The sequence below is a fragment of the Oreochromis niloticus genome, linkage group LG10 (assembly GCF_001858045.2).
Source record: "Oreochromis niloticus isolate F11D_XX linkage group LG10, O_niloticus_UMD_NMBU, whole genome shotgun sequence".
Lineage (NCBI taxonomy): Eukaryota > Metazoa > Chordata > Actinopteri > Cichliformes > Cichlidae > Oreochromis > Oreochromis niloticus.
Genome location: NC_031975.2, coordinates 33,824,973 through 33,841,669, shown reverse-complemented (window position 1 = coordinate 33,841,669; position 16,697 = coordinate 33,824,973). Strand labels below are relative to the sequence as shown.

At 41.6% G+C, this 16,697-nt stretch overlaps 1 protein-coding gene across 1 annotated transcript in view; it reads left to right on the top strand.

Moving 5' to 3' along the window:
- Positions 1 to 470: 470 nt before the first annotated feature.
- The window catches only part of LOC100709470 (platelet-derived growth factor receptor beta), a 53,846-nt gene continuing 37,619 nt past the window's right edge, over positions 471 to 16,697 (top strand). Inside the window, exons 1-15 of the mRNA XM_003456978.5 lie at positions 471 to 619; positions 8,564 to 8,629; positions 8,703 to 8,797; positions 8,890 to 9,085; positions 9,175 to 9,435; positions 9,571 to 9,701; positions 9,794 to 9,875; positions 9,960 to 10,034; positions 10,167 to 10,350; positions 10,800 to 10,915; positions 11,136 to 11,247; positions 11,321 to 11,423; positions 11,526 to 11,634; positions 15,870 to 15,964; positions 16,137 to 16,269. Coding sequence (XP_003457026.2) covers positions 8,575 to 8,629; positions 8,703 to 8,797; positions 8,890 to 9,085; positions 9,175 to 9,435; positions 9,571 to 9,701; positions 9,794 to 9,875; positions 9,960 to 10,034; positions 10,167 to 10,350; positions 10,800 to 10,915; positions 11,136 to 11,247; positions 11,321 to 11,423; positions 11,526 to 11,634; positions 15,870 to 15,964; positions 16,137 to 16,269 — 1,747 coding nt within the window. The 5' untranslated portion in view covers positions 471 to 619; positions 8,564 to 8,574. The remainder of the gene's footprint in view (positions 620 to 8,563; positions 8,630 to 8,702; positions 8,798 to 8,889; positions 9,086 to 9,174; positions 9,436 to 9,570; positions 9,702 to 9,793; positions 9,876 to 9,959; positions 10,035 to 10,166; positions 10,351 to 10,799; positions 10,916 to 11,135; positions 11,248 to 11,320; positions 11,424 to 11,525; positions 11,635 to 15,869; positions 15,965 to 16,136; positions 16,270 to 16,697) is intronic.

The following is a 16,697-nucleotide window of genomic DNA, read 5'->3' as shown; positions in this document are numbered from 1 at the left end:
ACACACACAGAAACACACACATACACACACACACACACACACAGAAACACACACAGATACACACACACACACACAAAGAAACACACAGACATACACACACACACACAAAAACACAGACATACACACACACACACAGAAACACACAGACATACACACACACACACAGAAACACGCACACACACACACACACACAGACATACACACAAAGCAGTAAGTCTGACTGTAAAACACAAAACTGACTTTTTCTCTGTGTGTTTCAGTATGTGTGTGTGTGTGTGTGTGTGTGTGTGTGTGTGTGTGTGTGTGTGTGTGTATGCGTGTGTTGGACTCGGTTCACTTCCTGTCAAAGAAGGGGGGAGGGCAGAGAGACAGATTGAAAACAGATGCTCTCTCTCTCTCTCTCGCTCTCTCTCAGTGTGCGTCTGTGTCTCTCACCCGTTTTCTTCCCTCAGTTCTGCAGACTCTCTCTCTCCACTCTGGCCCTATGTCTCTCTCTCACTGTGAGTCAGTCTGTTGGTTTCCATTCGTCGTTCGTCTGGAATGAACTGAAGAGAAGCAGAGGAGACACAAACAGTGAAAAGAAGAACAAGAAAAGGTGGGAAAGGAGCAGCTTCAGAAGGTTTGAACCAATTCTACTCTCTTTTCTTTCTCTGACTCCTGATTAGATTCCACACAGTATTGCTGTGTACAAATACTACATGTACTACAAATACTGAAATACTGCTTTGAGTAAATACTGCAAGTAAATACTTTAAATACTCTAAGTACTGCTCTGAGTAAAAGATGTGAGTACATACTGTGAGTACTGTGAATAAGTACTCTGAGTACTGAGTGTAAAGACTGTGAGTACTGTGAGTACATACTGTGAGTAAGTACTGTGTGCAATACCTTCACCGCATTGGTGCACAGAGCAATGGGTCAGGTGAGTCTCGGCACCTGTTAGAAATGTGGCGTGCCTCCTGCAGTTTGTTGCTGAGCAGGTCAGTGATGGAGGGAAGCTTGTGGAATAAGCATGAGGCTGAAGGCCAGTGAGGGGGCGGGGCTTCCAGCATGCAGGAGCTCCTCGCATCCTCTGCATCACCAAAGAAAAGTCAGAGTCCCCGCTGCAGGTACAAATCTGTCTTTGTTTGATTTATAAATGTGAAAAAAAAGGAACACCACACAGAGACAGGAAATACTGCCCACACATCCGTCCATCCTGAGTGCTCATTTGCTGCCTGCAGCCTATCACACTTGTCATAGGTATCACAGTGCTGCCACAGAGAGATTCACACCTACGACCAGTTCAGAACATCTGATTAACCTGTTGGCCTGGAGGTTACTGAGAGACTTCCAACAGAGGTCAGAGGTCAAAGTCGAGGCTTTCTCATGTCCTCTAAGGTGACGAGGATTCTTCTATAAAGGTATTTTACTGCCAGTGAAACTGGGGTTAAACTGACAGATTAAAATCAGGTAAATAAAACTGGGCTGAGTAAGAGATGCTCCTCCTGAACTCTGACAAAATCTGAGCAACCACAGAACCACAGCTGACCTAACCCCCCCCCCCCTATCCTCCCTCTAATTAAACCTCACATCTTCAAACCTGTGTCTCAGGCAGCTGACAATGACATCCGTGGTAGCAACAGACATGTGCAGATCAACAATGGATAATATGGAGTGCAGGAGAGAGTTAGACCATGCGTGGACTAACTGACATTACTTTGAGTTTGATTCTGTAAAAAGTGACAAAAACATTAGCATCCGCTGTTCACTCTGTGTGGGAAGAAATCTTTTTTCTACAGCGAAAAGTTAAACTTAAAATCTAAGTGAGCACCGAGCACGCTGCCACCAGAATGTGACATTCACAGAGAAACCCCCGGATCCCCCCCTGACATGACCGCTGTGGCACCAGGCAAACCTCCACCCACCCCACTCCTGCTAAACAGGTGACAATAGATTTCAGAGCTGCTGAAACTTTGATTTTATTTATTTTTTGCTGTGTTTTACTTACATCTATTTGAAAGAGTGAGTGTAAACACAAAACATTATTTTATTTTATATGCTGGATTATGCCAAAAATAGTTTAAATAGTTTAAATGTTAAACAATTTATTCAAGTCAAAGACTGTTGAATATAATTTAATGTTTGCTTGAGGCAATGTGCATAAAGTTAAAAGATAAAAACTAATAAAACAATTTTTAAAAAAGAGACTTTTTCATTTGATTCCATTTTATATGGTGGATTATCCTGAAAAAATAGAATTGAGCAGAAAGGTCTTACTTTATTACGTATTCAGGTTGTGTGTCATGTTTTTAACAAGTAACTAAGTAATAAAGTAACTAATTAGTTTTGAAAATAACTAATCAGTAAAGTAACTGAATTAATTTCTTGGAGAAGTAATCAGTAATTAGCAGAGATGGGCAGTAACGCGTTATTTGTAACGCGTTACTGTAATCCGATTACTTTTTTCAAGTAATGAGTAATGTAAGGGATTACCATTGCAAAAACGGTAATTAGATTACCGTTACTTTCCCGTAGGAACGCTGCGTTACTGCGTTACTAAAACCGTGAGTTTTTTGCGAGAATGTCTCATGACAGTGACGTAAGCGAGTGCGACGTTCGTGACAACAGCTGTGTGCAGATCAACAATGGATAATATATCAAGTACGGGAGAGAGTATGAGCGTGCAGCATTTAAAGCGTGGAAGTACTGACCTTATTTTGAGTTTGATTCCATCAAAAGTGACAAAAACATTAGCGTCCGTTGTGCGTGGGAAGAAAACTTCTTTTTACAGCGAAAAAAACCCCTAAACTTCCAAGCAAGCAGCGAGTGCGCTACAACTGTAATGGGAAATTCATAGAGAAACTCGCGGATTCTTCCACTGACCGCTGCGGCACACCTGCACCAGGGTAAACCTCCGCCTACCCCAGTCCTGCTTTACAGGTGAAAATAGAGCAACTAGCCTTTGACTTTGTGTGTTTTACTTGCATCTATTTGAAAGAGTGAGTGTAAACACAAAAAAATATTTTATTTTATGTGCTGGAATGTGCAGAAAATAGGTTTAAATGTTAAACAAATTTCTTCCAGTCAGAGAATGTTGCATATAATTTAATTTTTGCTTGATGCACAAAGTTAAAAGATTAAAACTAATAAAACAAGTTTTAAAAAGAGAGTTTTCCATTTGATTACATTTTGTATGATGGATTATGCAGAAAAAGTAGAATTGGGCTGAAAGATCTATCGCTTTATCACCTATTCAGGTGGTAAATTGTGTTTTTAAAAAGTAACTAAGCAACTAAGTAATTAATTACTTTTGAAAATAAGTAATCAGTAAAGTAACGGGATTACTTTTTGGGGGAAGTAATCAGTAATTAGTTACTGATTACTTTTTTCAAGTAACTTGACCAACACTGGTAATTAGTAACTAATTATTATTTTCAAGTAACTTAACCAACACCGTTGGCGACAGTGGGAAGGAAAAACTCCCTTTTAATAGTGAGAAAACTCTGACAGAACCAGGCTCAGGGAGGGGCTGATGTGTGTCACCACAGAGAGCCAGAATATTAATTTGTTCTCTTCTTCATCATAAAATGAAGTGACTATTATCTTGTTAATAATTTTACCTCCTTAATACGTACGACTCTGGATACTGTTGTCATGATCCTGGGTCATTTTGACCCAGCATTTTGTGTTTCCTTTTGGTATCACCTTGTGTTTTGTGTTAATTTTGATTTGGTATTAGTTCTTAGAGTTTGGTTCTTGTGTTTAGTGCTTTAGTGTTTTATCAGCCCTACCTGTGCCTATCCTCTGTGCTCTGTTTGTGTCCCCGAGTTTGTGTTGTAAAACAGTCTGTGAGTTTCCTGTTTTACTTTGTAGGTTTGTGTCTTGTTATGCCCATTAGTTCCAGCTGTGTCCCCTCCTGTGTGCCATTTCCTGATTACCTGGTGTGTGTATTTATAGTGTGTGTCTGCCTGTGCTCCTCGTCGCGTCGTCTGTGTTTCTTGGTAATCCCAGTGTCTCTCTGCCCTTTATTCCTGCTCTCCTTTTTCCACTCGTCATCCCCAGTGTCACTTCCTTATGTTTTTCCGTGAGTTATGGTTTCGGGTTTGGTTTGTTATTAGTTTCCCCAGTTTAGGTTTATGTTTAGTTCTGTCCTGGCTTTGGTTATTTTCCACTGTCAATAAATCCTCATTCGCATTTCCACCACCGTCTGCATCTTGGGTCCTCATTCATTCCTGCACACGACTGCTGCCCCAGCCGTGACAACTGTAGTTCCTGTGAAAACTAAGGCCTCAAATCAGAAGTACCTGACTCCGTGGTATAATTCTCAAACACGTAGCCTAAAGCAGATAACTCGTAAGCTGGAGAGGACATGGTGTGTCACAAATTTAGAAGATCATCATTTAGCCTGGAGAAATAGTTTGCTGCTTTATAAGAAAGCCCTCCACAAAGCCAGAACATCTTACTATTCATCACTGATTGAAGAAAATAAGAACAAACCCAGGTTTCTCTTCAGCACTGTAGCCAGGCTGACAAAAAGAGTACTGTTGAGCCAACTATTCCTTTAACATTAACTAGTAATGACTTCATGAACTTCTTCACAAATAAAGTTTTAACCACTGGAGAAAAAATTACCAATAATAATCTCACAGATGTAATATTATCTACAGCTACTTTCATTACCATTGATATTCATTTAGATTAGTTTTCTCCAATTGATCTTTCTGAGTTAACTTCAATAATTACTTCCTCCAAACCATCAACGTGTCTTTTAGACCCCATTCCTACAAAACTGCTCAAAGAAGTCCTGTCATTAATTAATGCTTCGATCTTAAATATGATCAACCTATCTCTAATAATCGGCTATGTACCACAGGCCTTCAAGGTGGCTGTAGTTAAACCTTTACTTAAAAAGCATCTCTAGACCCAGCTGTCTTAGCTAATTATAGGCCAATCTCCAACCTTCCTTTCATTTCAAAAATCCTTGAAAGAGTAGTTGTCAAACAGCTAACAGATCATCTGCAGAGGAATGGCTTATTTGAAGAGTTTCAGTCAGGTTTCAGAGCTCATCACAGCACAGAAACAGCTTTAGTGAAGGTTACAAATGATCTTCTTATGGCCTCTGACAGTGGACTCATCTCTGTGCTTGTCCTGCTAGACCTCAGTGCAGCGTTTGATACTGTTGACCATAATATCCTATTAGAGCGATTAGAACATGCTGTAGGTATTACAGGTACTGCACTGCAGTGGTTTGTATCATATCTATCTAATAGACTCCAATTTGTACATGTAAATGGAGAGTACTCTTCACACGCTGAGGTTAATTATGGAGTTCCACAGGGTTCAGTGCTAGGACCAATTCTGTTTACATTATACATGCTTCCCTTAGGCAGCATCATTAGAAGACATAACATACATTTTCACTGCTATGCTGATGACACCCAGCTCTATCTCTCCATGAAGCCAGATAACAAACACCAATTAGTTAAACTGCAGGAATGTCTTAAAGACATAAAGACCTGGATGGCCTCTAATTTTCTGCTTCTTAATTCAGATCAAACTGAGGTGATTGTACTCGGCCCTGAAAATCTTAGAAATATGGTATCTAACCACATTCTTACTCTGGATGATATTACCTTGGCCTCCAGTAACACTGTGAGGAACCTTGGAGTCATTTTTGACCAGGACATGTCCTTCAATATTAAACAAATATGTAAGACTGCCTCTTCTATTTGCGCAACATCTCTAAAATTAGAAATATCCTGTCTCAGAGTGATGCTGAAAAACTAGTTCATGCATTTATTACTTCCAGGCTGGACTACTGTAATTCATTGTTATCAGGATGTCCTAAAAACTCCCTGAAAAGCCTTCAGTTAATCCAAAATGCTGCAGCAAGAGTCCTGACAGGGACTAGAAAGAGAGAGCAGATTTCTCCTGTATTGGCTTCTCGTCATTGGCTCCCTGTTAAATCCAGAATTCAAAATCCTGCTCCTCACATACAAGGTCTTAAATAATCAGGCCCCATCTTATCTTAATGACCTTGTAGTACCATATCACCCTATTAGAGCACTTCGCTCTCACACTGCAGGCCTACTTGTTGTTCCTAGAGTATTTAAAAGTAGAATGGGAGGCAGAGCCTTCAGTTTTCAGGCCCCTCTTCTGTGGAACCAGCTTCCAGTTTGGATTCGGGAGACAGACACTATCTCTACTTTCAAGATTAGGCTTCAAACTTTCCTTTTTGCTAAAGCATATAGTTAGGGCTGGACCAGGTGACCCTGAATCCTCCCTTAGTTATGCTGCAATAGACGTAGGCTGCCGGGGATTCCCATGATGCATTGAGTTTTTCCTTTCCAGTCACCTTTCTCACTCACTATGTGTTAATAGACCTCTCTGCATCGAATCATATCTGTCTTTATCCTGTTTTCCTTCTCTCACCCCAACCGGTCGCAGCAGATGGCCCCGCCCCTCCCTGAGCCTGCTTCTGCCGGAGGTTTCTTCCTGTTAAAAGGGAGTTTTTCCTTCCCACTATTGCCAAAGTGCTTGCTCATAGGGGGTCATGTGTTTGTTGGGTTTTCTCTGAATCTATTATTGTACGATCTACTGTACAATATAAAGCGCCTTGAGGCGACTGTTGTTGTGATTTGGCGCTGTATAAATAAAATTGAATTGAATTGAATTGAATAAGACGCTGAAGAGAGGAATATATGAGTGTAAACATATTTTTAACCTTCTCGTAGGATGTTTCCATTTGTAGGTTTGGTGTATTTGTTCAGTTTGTGTGTTTTTAGCTGGTTTGGTGAACTAATTCTCATTTCTTTTTAGATTTTTTTCTTTCTGTTTTTATGAGTTTGAACTTGTTTCCAAACATTTTAAAAGCACAGACTGAATAATTATTTATGAAAGTCTAATGTATGAAAATCAACCTTCAAATCCAACAAGCCCTACCTGGCCATCCAGTTTGGTTCCTTACATGTTTGGTGTTTGAAATACTTTAGTGTCAGAAATATTCTGATCAAAATTATTGTGTGGTAATAACTTCATACACAAGCATATATCAGGTTGTTTTTTCTGTGCATTATTTGAACTGTGGTTGGATGTTGTTGGGTCTCACCTGCTTCCCGTTAGATTTCTGTTTTTATGTTTGCCATGCTGATCGTTCAAATGCATCGACTTGACCAACAATAAATCTCGTGGTTTGCAGTTTGTTTGATCAGTTTAATTGTGTTCCAGTGTGTGTGTGCTGTGTGTTACAGGTCTGAGGTGACCAATCAAAGCTTTAGCATGGAGCAGTGACAGGCAGGTGGCACACCTTTAGAGTAGGTGAGTGTCACAGGATATGAAATGATTACATGTAGACTATCCAGTGTTGATGAACAGGTGTATAATTACTTATGTGGAATATTACTTAAATAGATCACCATAGTCAGATTCCCTGTCTCCTACTTTGCCGATCGATGTCTTGTAGCTGCTCATATTTCTGATCAGACCTGCTTAAAGGTGATTTTCACTGAGCACAAACTAGACAAAAATCCAAAAAACAGTTGGAAGAACATCGACAGATGAACATGTTGGTGATTTGATCTGAGATCAGCCTCATGCTGCACAGTCAGTTCAACCCAAACACACACAGCAGTTTTCGGCAGGCTGGAAAAACAATGGCATGATCTTTTAACTCAGCAGCTGTAAAAGAGTGTGTTCTGTTGGTCAGAAACCTGATCACATGATCAGTACTGCAAATCAACTTTTACTTGAGCACACATTTGAGGCGTTCCTCTCTCTTCAGCCTTCAGAAAGTTAAAAAAAAAAGCCCTTTAAAACTTCCATTGGTGACATCAGGAGAGACTGAAGCCACCAATCTGGACGCTCGAATTTGACACTTTGTGACAGTGGAGGTACGGATGAAGAGGAAAACTCGGCAGCTGACTGGTGACATCACCTGCTGAGCATTAGTCAGGGCACAGAGCTGCAGAGCTGTGATTGGCTAAACCCTGAGATGAGGCTCGCTCTCCTCTCTGCTGCCCACAGGAAATACCTTGCTGTTTATTTTCTTCTTTGGTGGTCAGCTGGCATTCCTCCCTTGCTCTCCATCAACCAAGGCTTTGATTGGCTGTAGTCCCTAGGGATGGCTGTGAGTGGCTGCTTTGTGTGAAAACACATGCACACACACACAGGAATGTGTTCACATCTGTTTGAAGCATCAGTCGCCTCGACAGATTTAACAGACGCCGACTGACTGCAGGGAATGAAAAAAATCCAGACCGTGACGGTTTAAATAAACTTGTTAAACTTTAATGAAACTTCTTAGACTCCTCCCTTCATAATAACTTCATTGAGTTTATTATTTCTGCAGTCTCCAGCTGCCACTGATATGCAGTAAACACATCTCTCTGGAATATAGAGCAGTAATAGCAGACAATCATTACTACAGTACTTGTACACAGCCTGCAGTATCCAACACTTACTACATTCAACTATATGCATGTAAGCTTCCACCAAACATCAGAGCTCCACAGGAAGTCCTCTTTATGTTTTAGTGAAATTAGACTTTTATTTTGAAATCTCTCCTCCACCTGTCACTGCTCAGGGTCAGCAGCCATGATGGCGTCCATCAGGGGAACAGGAAATATCAGCCTGTTGCGGTTCCTCTTGGGTGAGTAATAACGTTAAAGCATTAGTAGGATTTTACAGGTGACACCTGACTGTCTACCTGTCTCTGTGTGCAGGTGTGTTCCTGGTTCATCCTGAAGGGGCGGTGTCTCTGGAGCTGCTGCCATCAGCCTCTGAAGTTCTGGTCCCCTCCAACTCCAATTACACAGTGGTCAGTAACACTTGTCTGTCTCTACACCTACCTGTCTCTGTCTTCAGATGTGTTCCAGTACCTCTCTCTCAGGTATCTTTTCTTCTCCTCAGGAGTGTTTGGGGTGGAGTGAGGTCAAGTGGCATTTTCCTCAGGAACCACCAGTAGACGGGGTCCTCGTGGACAATCGAGGCTCCAGGAGCATCCTGCAGCTCTTTAACATCACATGGAGGAATTCTGGGAGATACACCTGTGAGGAGGCATCATCTGATCAGAGCAGAAATGTTGATGTCTTTATACCTGGACAAGGTAACCATCTTCCAATGTGTGTTCCTCCTGTTGTTTGTGTCCTACCTGCATTCCTTGTGATGTTCCTTGTTTACCTGTTCCCCCCTCAGGTCCCGATGAATGGTTTGTCCCAATGGATCTGGGTGTGGTGATGAAGGAGGGAGAGGAAGGCACCATTCCCTGCATGGTGTCCAACCCGAAGCTCAATGTCTCGCTGTACGAGCGCCCCAGCAGGACGCTGGTCAGTGGGATGACATATAAGCCAGGGCGTGGCTTCACGGGTCACCTCAATGACACATCATACGTGTGCGTCGCCACGAACGGAGCTCAGGAGAGGGAGTCGCAAACGTACTACGTCTTCAGCATCATAGGTTTGTGTCGGTCTACCTTCTGATAACGTTTAGTTCACATTTATGCTGAAAGGTAGCCATTCATTCATAAACAAGCCATATTCCTACCTGTCTCTCCTGCTACCTGTATCATTTTTGTGCACCTGTGTATTTCAGTCCCAAAGGTCATGGAGGTGGACCTGACGGTGTCCAGCAGTGTGCTGAAGCAGGGCGAGGTCCTCACGGTAAACTGCACGGTTAAAGACACAGAGATGGTCTTCTTCTCCTGGGGCTTCCCCCGCAGACAGGTACCTGTCTGCTTACCCACCTGTACCTGTCTGTACCTGTCTGCCTACCTGTCTGTCTGGTGTCACCTAACTATGATGATTTTTCTTTGCAGGAAATTGAGCCGCTGACGGACTTCCTGCCCAATCAGATCCGCTCCTTTGTTAACATCACTGCAGTAACAGTGGCAGATTCAGGTAGGGTGCTCGGTGGCTCAGGTAAAGGTGTGCAGATGGCTAAGAGTCTGTGCTGAGGGAAATAATGCCTTACTGTTCCTGCAGGTGTTTATAGCTGCACAGTGCAGGAGACGACACAGGGACAAACTGTGATGAAAAATATCACAATAACAGTGCTGGGTGAGCAAACACACACACACATACACACACATACACACACACACACACACACACACACACACACACACACACACACACACACACACAGAACAGACATACACATGTAAAGTGTGTGTTACCATGTCCCTGCAGACAGAGGTTACGTTTACCTGTGGCCCTCAGGTGAGACCAATGTGTCGTCTCTCCTCCATCACACGCTGGAATTAAGTGTAGAGATTGACGCCCACCCCGCCCCCACTGTCATCTGGACGAGACAGAACCAATCTGTTGCCACAGAAACCACCACTATCAACACCACACACCTGTCAGACAGCCGGTAGGTCAGAGGTCTGACCTCAGATGAGGAGGAGAATCAGAATCTTTATTGTCATTGTGCTTGCGAACAACGAAAATTATATGCAAACCCATTCAGCACAAGTGAAAAAAGGGCACTTTTAAGGGAAAGAAGTTTATATGTATAATAAATTTTAAACAAACGAACAAACCAACAAATAAATAAATAAATATAGTATGTACAAGACTGTATATAAGAATGAACAATTGAGAATACGGTTCAGTGCTTCAGTCCTTAGAATCTTGCACAGTTCCTTGGAAATATTGCACAGTTAAAAAGAAAAAAGAAAAGAAAATATTGCATAGTTGAGGGTTGTGTTTTCGCAGTGATTTATCCCCCGAGTGTATTTATTAATGCAACAGCCCTGGCATATGTGCTAATGGTTGCTAAAATGAGGAGGAGCTAAATGTTTGATTGACTGACTGTCAAAGGTATGTGAGCACACTGACGCTGGTGCGCGTGCAGATGGATCAGACAGGAAGTTACACCGCAACTATTTCCAATGATGATGACATCAGAGAGGCTACCTTCAACCTGGAGGTACAAGGTGAGCCACACGGCCACCAGCTGTGTATGCCACATCGTGTGTCATTTGCAGACCTTTTGTGTGCATGCTCAGTAACGAGCATATTTTGTGAGCTGAGGAGTAACATTATCACATGACCTCAGTCTCCGCCTCCTAGCAGACATCTGTGTATGCATTTAAACAGACAGCACGTTTTACTTTAATAACACGTGTGTGTGTGTGTGTGTGTGTGTGTGTGTAGATCCACCCAGGATCACATCCCTGTCAGAGGTCAGGAGTAACGCTGTGCTGTGTGTGAGTGAGGGAGCTCCACCCCCCTCTGTTACCTGGTACACCTGTTCCAGCTCACACAGGTAAACACGCACACACACATAGAGTAACAGTACTGGTGTTACCATGGTAATCCTGTCCTTTAACCTACTGCAGATGCAATCTTTTGAATGGCAAGTGGAGGAGCCAATCAAAAGACTCAGAGGGCACGACGCTACAGGAGAACATTACTATGGTGGCAGAGAGAGGCATCACCCAGGTAACCACTGACATCAAGAGAGTGATGTCATCAGAAGGGAGGGGAAACAGTAACATATGAAGTTGACTGGTGGCTCTGTGTGTGTTTGTTCCACCTGTGCAGGTACACAGCATGCTGACCCTCCAGACTCTCAGCTCTCTGTCGGCCGTGCGCTGTGAAGCCACAAACTCAGCGGGCAGACGAGGGAAGGACCTGCGAGTCCTCTCCAGCTGTACGTATCCATGCTGCAGGGGTTTGAGCTCAGGCAGGTTGTCTGAGGAACTGAGGCAGAACGTTCATTCAAAAACTATCTTCAAATGTCTGCTTTAAAACATCGTCCACATCCTGAGAACACAAACAGCTGCTGACAGAGGAGAAAGAGCTCCTCGGAGCTCCTGTCCATCACAGAGGTCACGGGAGAGCCTGAATGCATGAAGGAAGAGATGAAAAGTGAAATGTGAGAAGAGAAGTGGAGACCAGCTCATGCTGTGACTCAGACTAACACACCATAACTCCTGTGGCCAGCATGTGAACATTGGGATTTCCTGCCAGTTGTTCAGTTCTTTGAATTAAGGTGCCGCAGACACATGGAGGAGATGATCAGAAGCTGAAGTTTCACTGAGTTTGGCACAAAGACTCAAACATCTCAGGAGGAGCTCAGAGAGACAGAGAAGAAATTATTTCTAAAGAAAATCCACTGAAGAAGAACTGAGACCTCAACAAAGAGAGCAGCACTGGTTAGGAAAACCCTCAAAGGACAATGATCAGTGCTGGATGTGACAGAGTCAAACCTTCTGCTAAAAAGAGGAACCTGAAATATTAAAGAACCGGGAGAACCTGTCACGGTCTGAGCTGGCAGACCGTGGAGGGGAGAGAGGGTGGACCCAAATGCAGACACATGGAGCGGAGGTGAATGTTTAACAAAAAGCGAGCCTTCATTGTTGGCTGGAAAAAATCTAAAAAAAAAACAGAGGCAAACAGGGAATTGAGAAATACAAAGAAAACCCTGAAACTTGGAAATGCAGGTGGAGATACACAGGGGACAATGAACAGATGATCTGACTGGGAGCAACAGAGAACACACACATGAGGAAATGGGAAACAGGAGGGGAACACAGCTGTAACTAATCGTACAAGATGAGACACAGAGGAAGCAAAAGAGAAACCGGTACCAGACACAGACTGTCAAAGTAAAACAGGAAACATGAACATAGAGACAGGGATGACAAGAGGGAACACAAGGGAGACAAAGGAACATCTAAACACTAGAAATCATTAATACAGGGTTCGTAGGCCTTTTTCATGGTCAAATTCAAGCGACTTTTTAAGCACTTTCAAGATCCCTTTTCAAGCTTTTCCAGCACCCCCGCGCCAAAAAAAAGAATGCATGTTTCAATTCACATCACCTATGTAAGACCATGTGAAAAGACACCTTAGCTCCCCTTTTGTTAAGACATAGAAAAACGCACCACACAAAAAAGAAACGGTCACCTTATGTACATAGTGTATAAACTCAAAATGCACATTTCACTGAATAATTAATATGTGAAAATGTGAACAAATCAACTTGTTAGATATTCTTCTCCTGTTGAAAAAAAAACAAAAATAAAGAAATAAGACTTCTCATCAGATATTGATGCTTCTTTCCTGTGTGACAAAAAATAGGAGACAGATGTTTGTTTGTTGTCTGTTAAGTTAATTCCCAATAAAACTGTTTTATTGCTAACTACATTATTGCTGAAGTCCTAAATGATCACCTTTAAAGTGTTTGTGCTAATAACATCAAGTCAGACAGGCATGGAGAACTGCGTTGACTGTTTAAGTAGTTTAATGTGTAGGTGCTGGCGATAAACACATTTTGAATGAAAGCCGGGGAACTTTGGTAGCACAGAAACAAGTGGCTATTCTTTGTGACCATATGGATCGGTCCCTCATATTACCATTATTTCACCCAAAGGCACCAAGTTAATACTCAAAAAAGCTGCAGCAAAACACACAAATATAAACAGTACTTGGTGACAACTTTGCTTTTAGCCTTTAACCCTCTGGTGTCCAGGGTATAATTGGCTGCTTTTGACTACCTTTGATTTGGCCGCTATATTTCACCTTTAAAAACTGTTTATCTTGCCAATCTGTTATTTACTCATTTTGACATAATGTGTCAGCACAATTTATCTAAATTCCGACAAAATTTAAAATACAAGTAGAAAGTGATATTTTTGACTGTAAAAACCACAAGCATGTTTAACGAATCATTTTCATAACTTGAAATGCAAATAGATATTGTACATTTTTAAAAAAAAATATGAATAAGTTTTGCAAACAACAAAGTTATATGGTACTTTTTACCTAAAATGCATCCAAGGCTCAGAGGTTTTTTATATAACCATTCAAAACTATTTAGAGAACAATCAGGTGTTCTGCATCAAATAAGAAGGCACATAAATTATTTATGCAACTCCAAAAAATAGTTTGTGTCACTATAACAGATGAGAACAGCACAGGGATAAACCTGCAGGTCTGACAGCAGGTGTGTCACTCAGCGTTTACACTGCAACCTGCCTTTGGTGGCTTTTTTGCAGCAACTGTGACGTTCACTAGTAGAACTGACACACAAAACAAAACAACGACTGCATTACACACTAACTACACAAGACAACACACTAACTTGAGACTCCAAACACGGGAAACGTCACAAATCTCTCAAGTATCAAAACTCTCTCTCTCTCTTTCGCTCTTTCTCTCTCGCCGGTCACTCCTAAAACTTCCCCTCTCTTCCCTAACAACCAAATACCACATGTTGCCGTATCATTTTTTGATTGGTCGACATGGTACATTTTTCCACCAATAGGGAAGGAGTGTTTTTTCTTTTTCCACTCACAAGCAAAGCGTGTTTGCTAGCGCTCTCCTTAGAAAACGCCGTTTTTACCGTTTCTTCCCGGAGTAAACGCCACTGTTTTACTCAGAAACCCCCTGCAAAAAATCAGTTTTACGTGACCTATCAACACAATTTAAAAACTGGTATATAGTTTGAAGTCCGCACGTTCGACCCAAGTTGAAATGGAGACTGTGGGTCTTTTTCTGATTAACCCCAGAGGGTTAAGTTAGCTAGTTATGTATCGGGCTAATGTTTAAAGCTTTCACTTGAGTAAATTAACTCATATTACTGCTAAGTAATGTTAGCTAAGTTCACAGCATATTCCATAATAGCGCTGCCATACTGCATCACACTCAGTGCATTTCAATCATTTCTCCAGCGAGTTTGATAGCTAGCAAAATAATAACCATAATTTTAAAAAAATAGCATGTGTAACGTTCGCGTACTGGAAAATTATTTACTAGGACTCACCTATCATGCGACTGGAGAACACAAACTCCGCCATTGTTGTTTTCCATCAAACACTCATTAAAACTGCAACCTACAGGTATGTTAGCGCACTCATCCCCGACTGTCCGAGGGAGGGGCGGGGTCACATATTGACACAGACGCAAGGTAGCCCAGGTGGGGAAAGTTTGCTTTTACATTTTGCGACTCATTTTATTTCTCTATCTGATAAGAAAACTATTCAATCAGATAGTTATTTATTGTGAATGAAATACAGTTACATTTTCAAGCACTTTTAAGCACCACATCTGAAATTCAAGCACTTTTCAAACCTTGAAAAGACGACATTAGAATTCAAGCATTTTCAAGGATTTCAAGCACCCGTACGAACCCTGTTAATAACCAGAAACAATATCAATAATCACAAACATAAACACGGAGTCACTAGACTCCGGACCATGACAGAACCATCTTCCTCCCCTCACCCCCACTGGTCCTTGAGCCTTGTTCTGCTGGAGGTTTCTTCCTGTTAAAATTGAGTTTTTCTGTCCCTTTTGTAGCTTCTTTATCTTACGATATAAAATGCCTTGAGGCAACTGTTGTGATTTGGCGCTATATAAATACAATTGCTGTCAATAAGAGAAGCTCTATTTAGGATAGACCCACAAGAAAAGATCACTCAATCAATCAATCAATCACCTTTAGCTGACCTTTACAGCTGACACAAAGTGCTGTACATTGGAACCATAAAATAAAATTACATAAGATATAAATAAAAGCCATATAAAAGAAAGAAAAAATAAAATAATTAATTAAATAACTAATTTCATTTCAACGGCAAACTAAGTCTCACTGATGTTAAAAGCCAAAGAATAAAAGTGGGCTTTCAGTGTGTGGAGATAAAGAAGCTCAGAGAGGTAAGGCGGGACAAGACTGTGAAAGTATTTAAAAACAAACATAAGGGGTGTTTGTTGATCAATACTGTGTGAGAGGGCTGAAGTCAAGCCTTCTGCTAAAAAGAGTTAATATTAAAACAAAATAATAATTAATCCTACAGCTTCAGGCAGGTCTTGTTTGTTTGTTTGTTGTTTAGGATAAATATTTTTTTTATTTCTAACATTTCTTATGTTATCTGTGTTCAGCTCTCCTGTCTCAGGTGGTGGTCTTAGCAGTAGTCCTGGTGTTGGTCATCATTGCTGTCATCTTCCTCATCATCCTCATTATCCTGTGGAGGAAAGTTAGTATTCAGATGAAGTAAACTTCTAGCTGAACAGTAGTACTACCTCCATTACTGTTGCATGGACCGCGCACGCAGTGTCAAATATTTGCTGCATGTTCTGACATAAGGTACTGGGAGTAACTTCATAAATCCACCAAAGTATTTGGTTCCTTTTTATTTCTGTGTGTAGAAACCTCATTATGAAGTTCGTTGGAAGGTGATTGAGTCCGTGAGTCCTGATGGACAGCAGTACACCTACCTCGACCCCACCCAACTGCCCTACAGCCCAACCTGGGAAATAGACAGAGACCATGTAAATCTTGGTAAGAGTGCAAAAACCATATTTTACGTAACAATGAGATTAATTCATCAATGTCTCTTCCTCATCGTGCCTTACAGGGCACGGGTCTTTGTGTCCTGGGTTTAGCCTTTGGCTCCAAACAGGTGTCAGCCTTTTTTTGCCTACAAATTCTTCTGGATTGTTTTCACATAATGTTCTGTGTAATTATTCATCTGCACTATATCACTATATCATCTGCTCTGTCTCAGCAATTTGACTCTCAGTGACCCTCATCCTACCTCCACTCTGTGTGAAGATGATGATGGTGCAGCTGAGGATTCTGAGCCATTCATGAAGGCGTTTCCTGATTGTAAACAGAAATTTCCTCCGGGAGATTGTGTTTCAGATCTTTTTCAGATCTTCCTCATGCTGCAGAATATATTCAAAGTTCCCATGAGCACTTGGAACAAA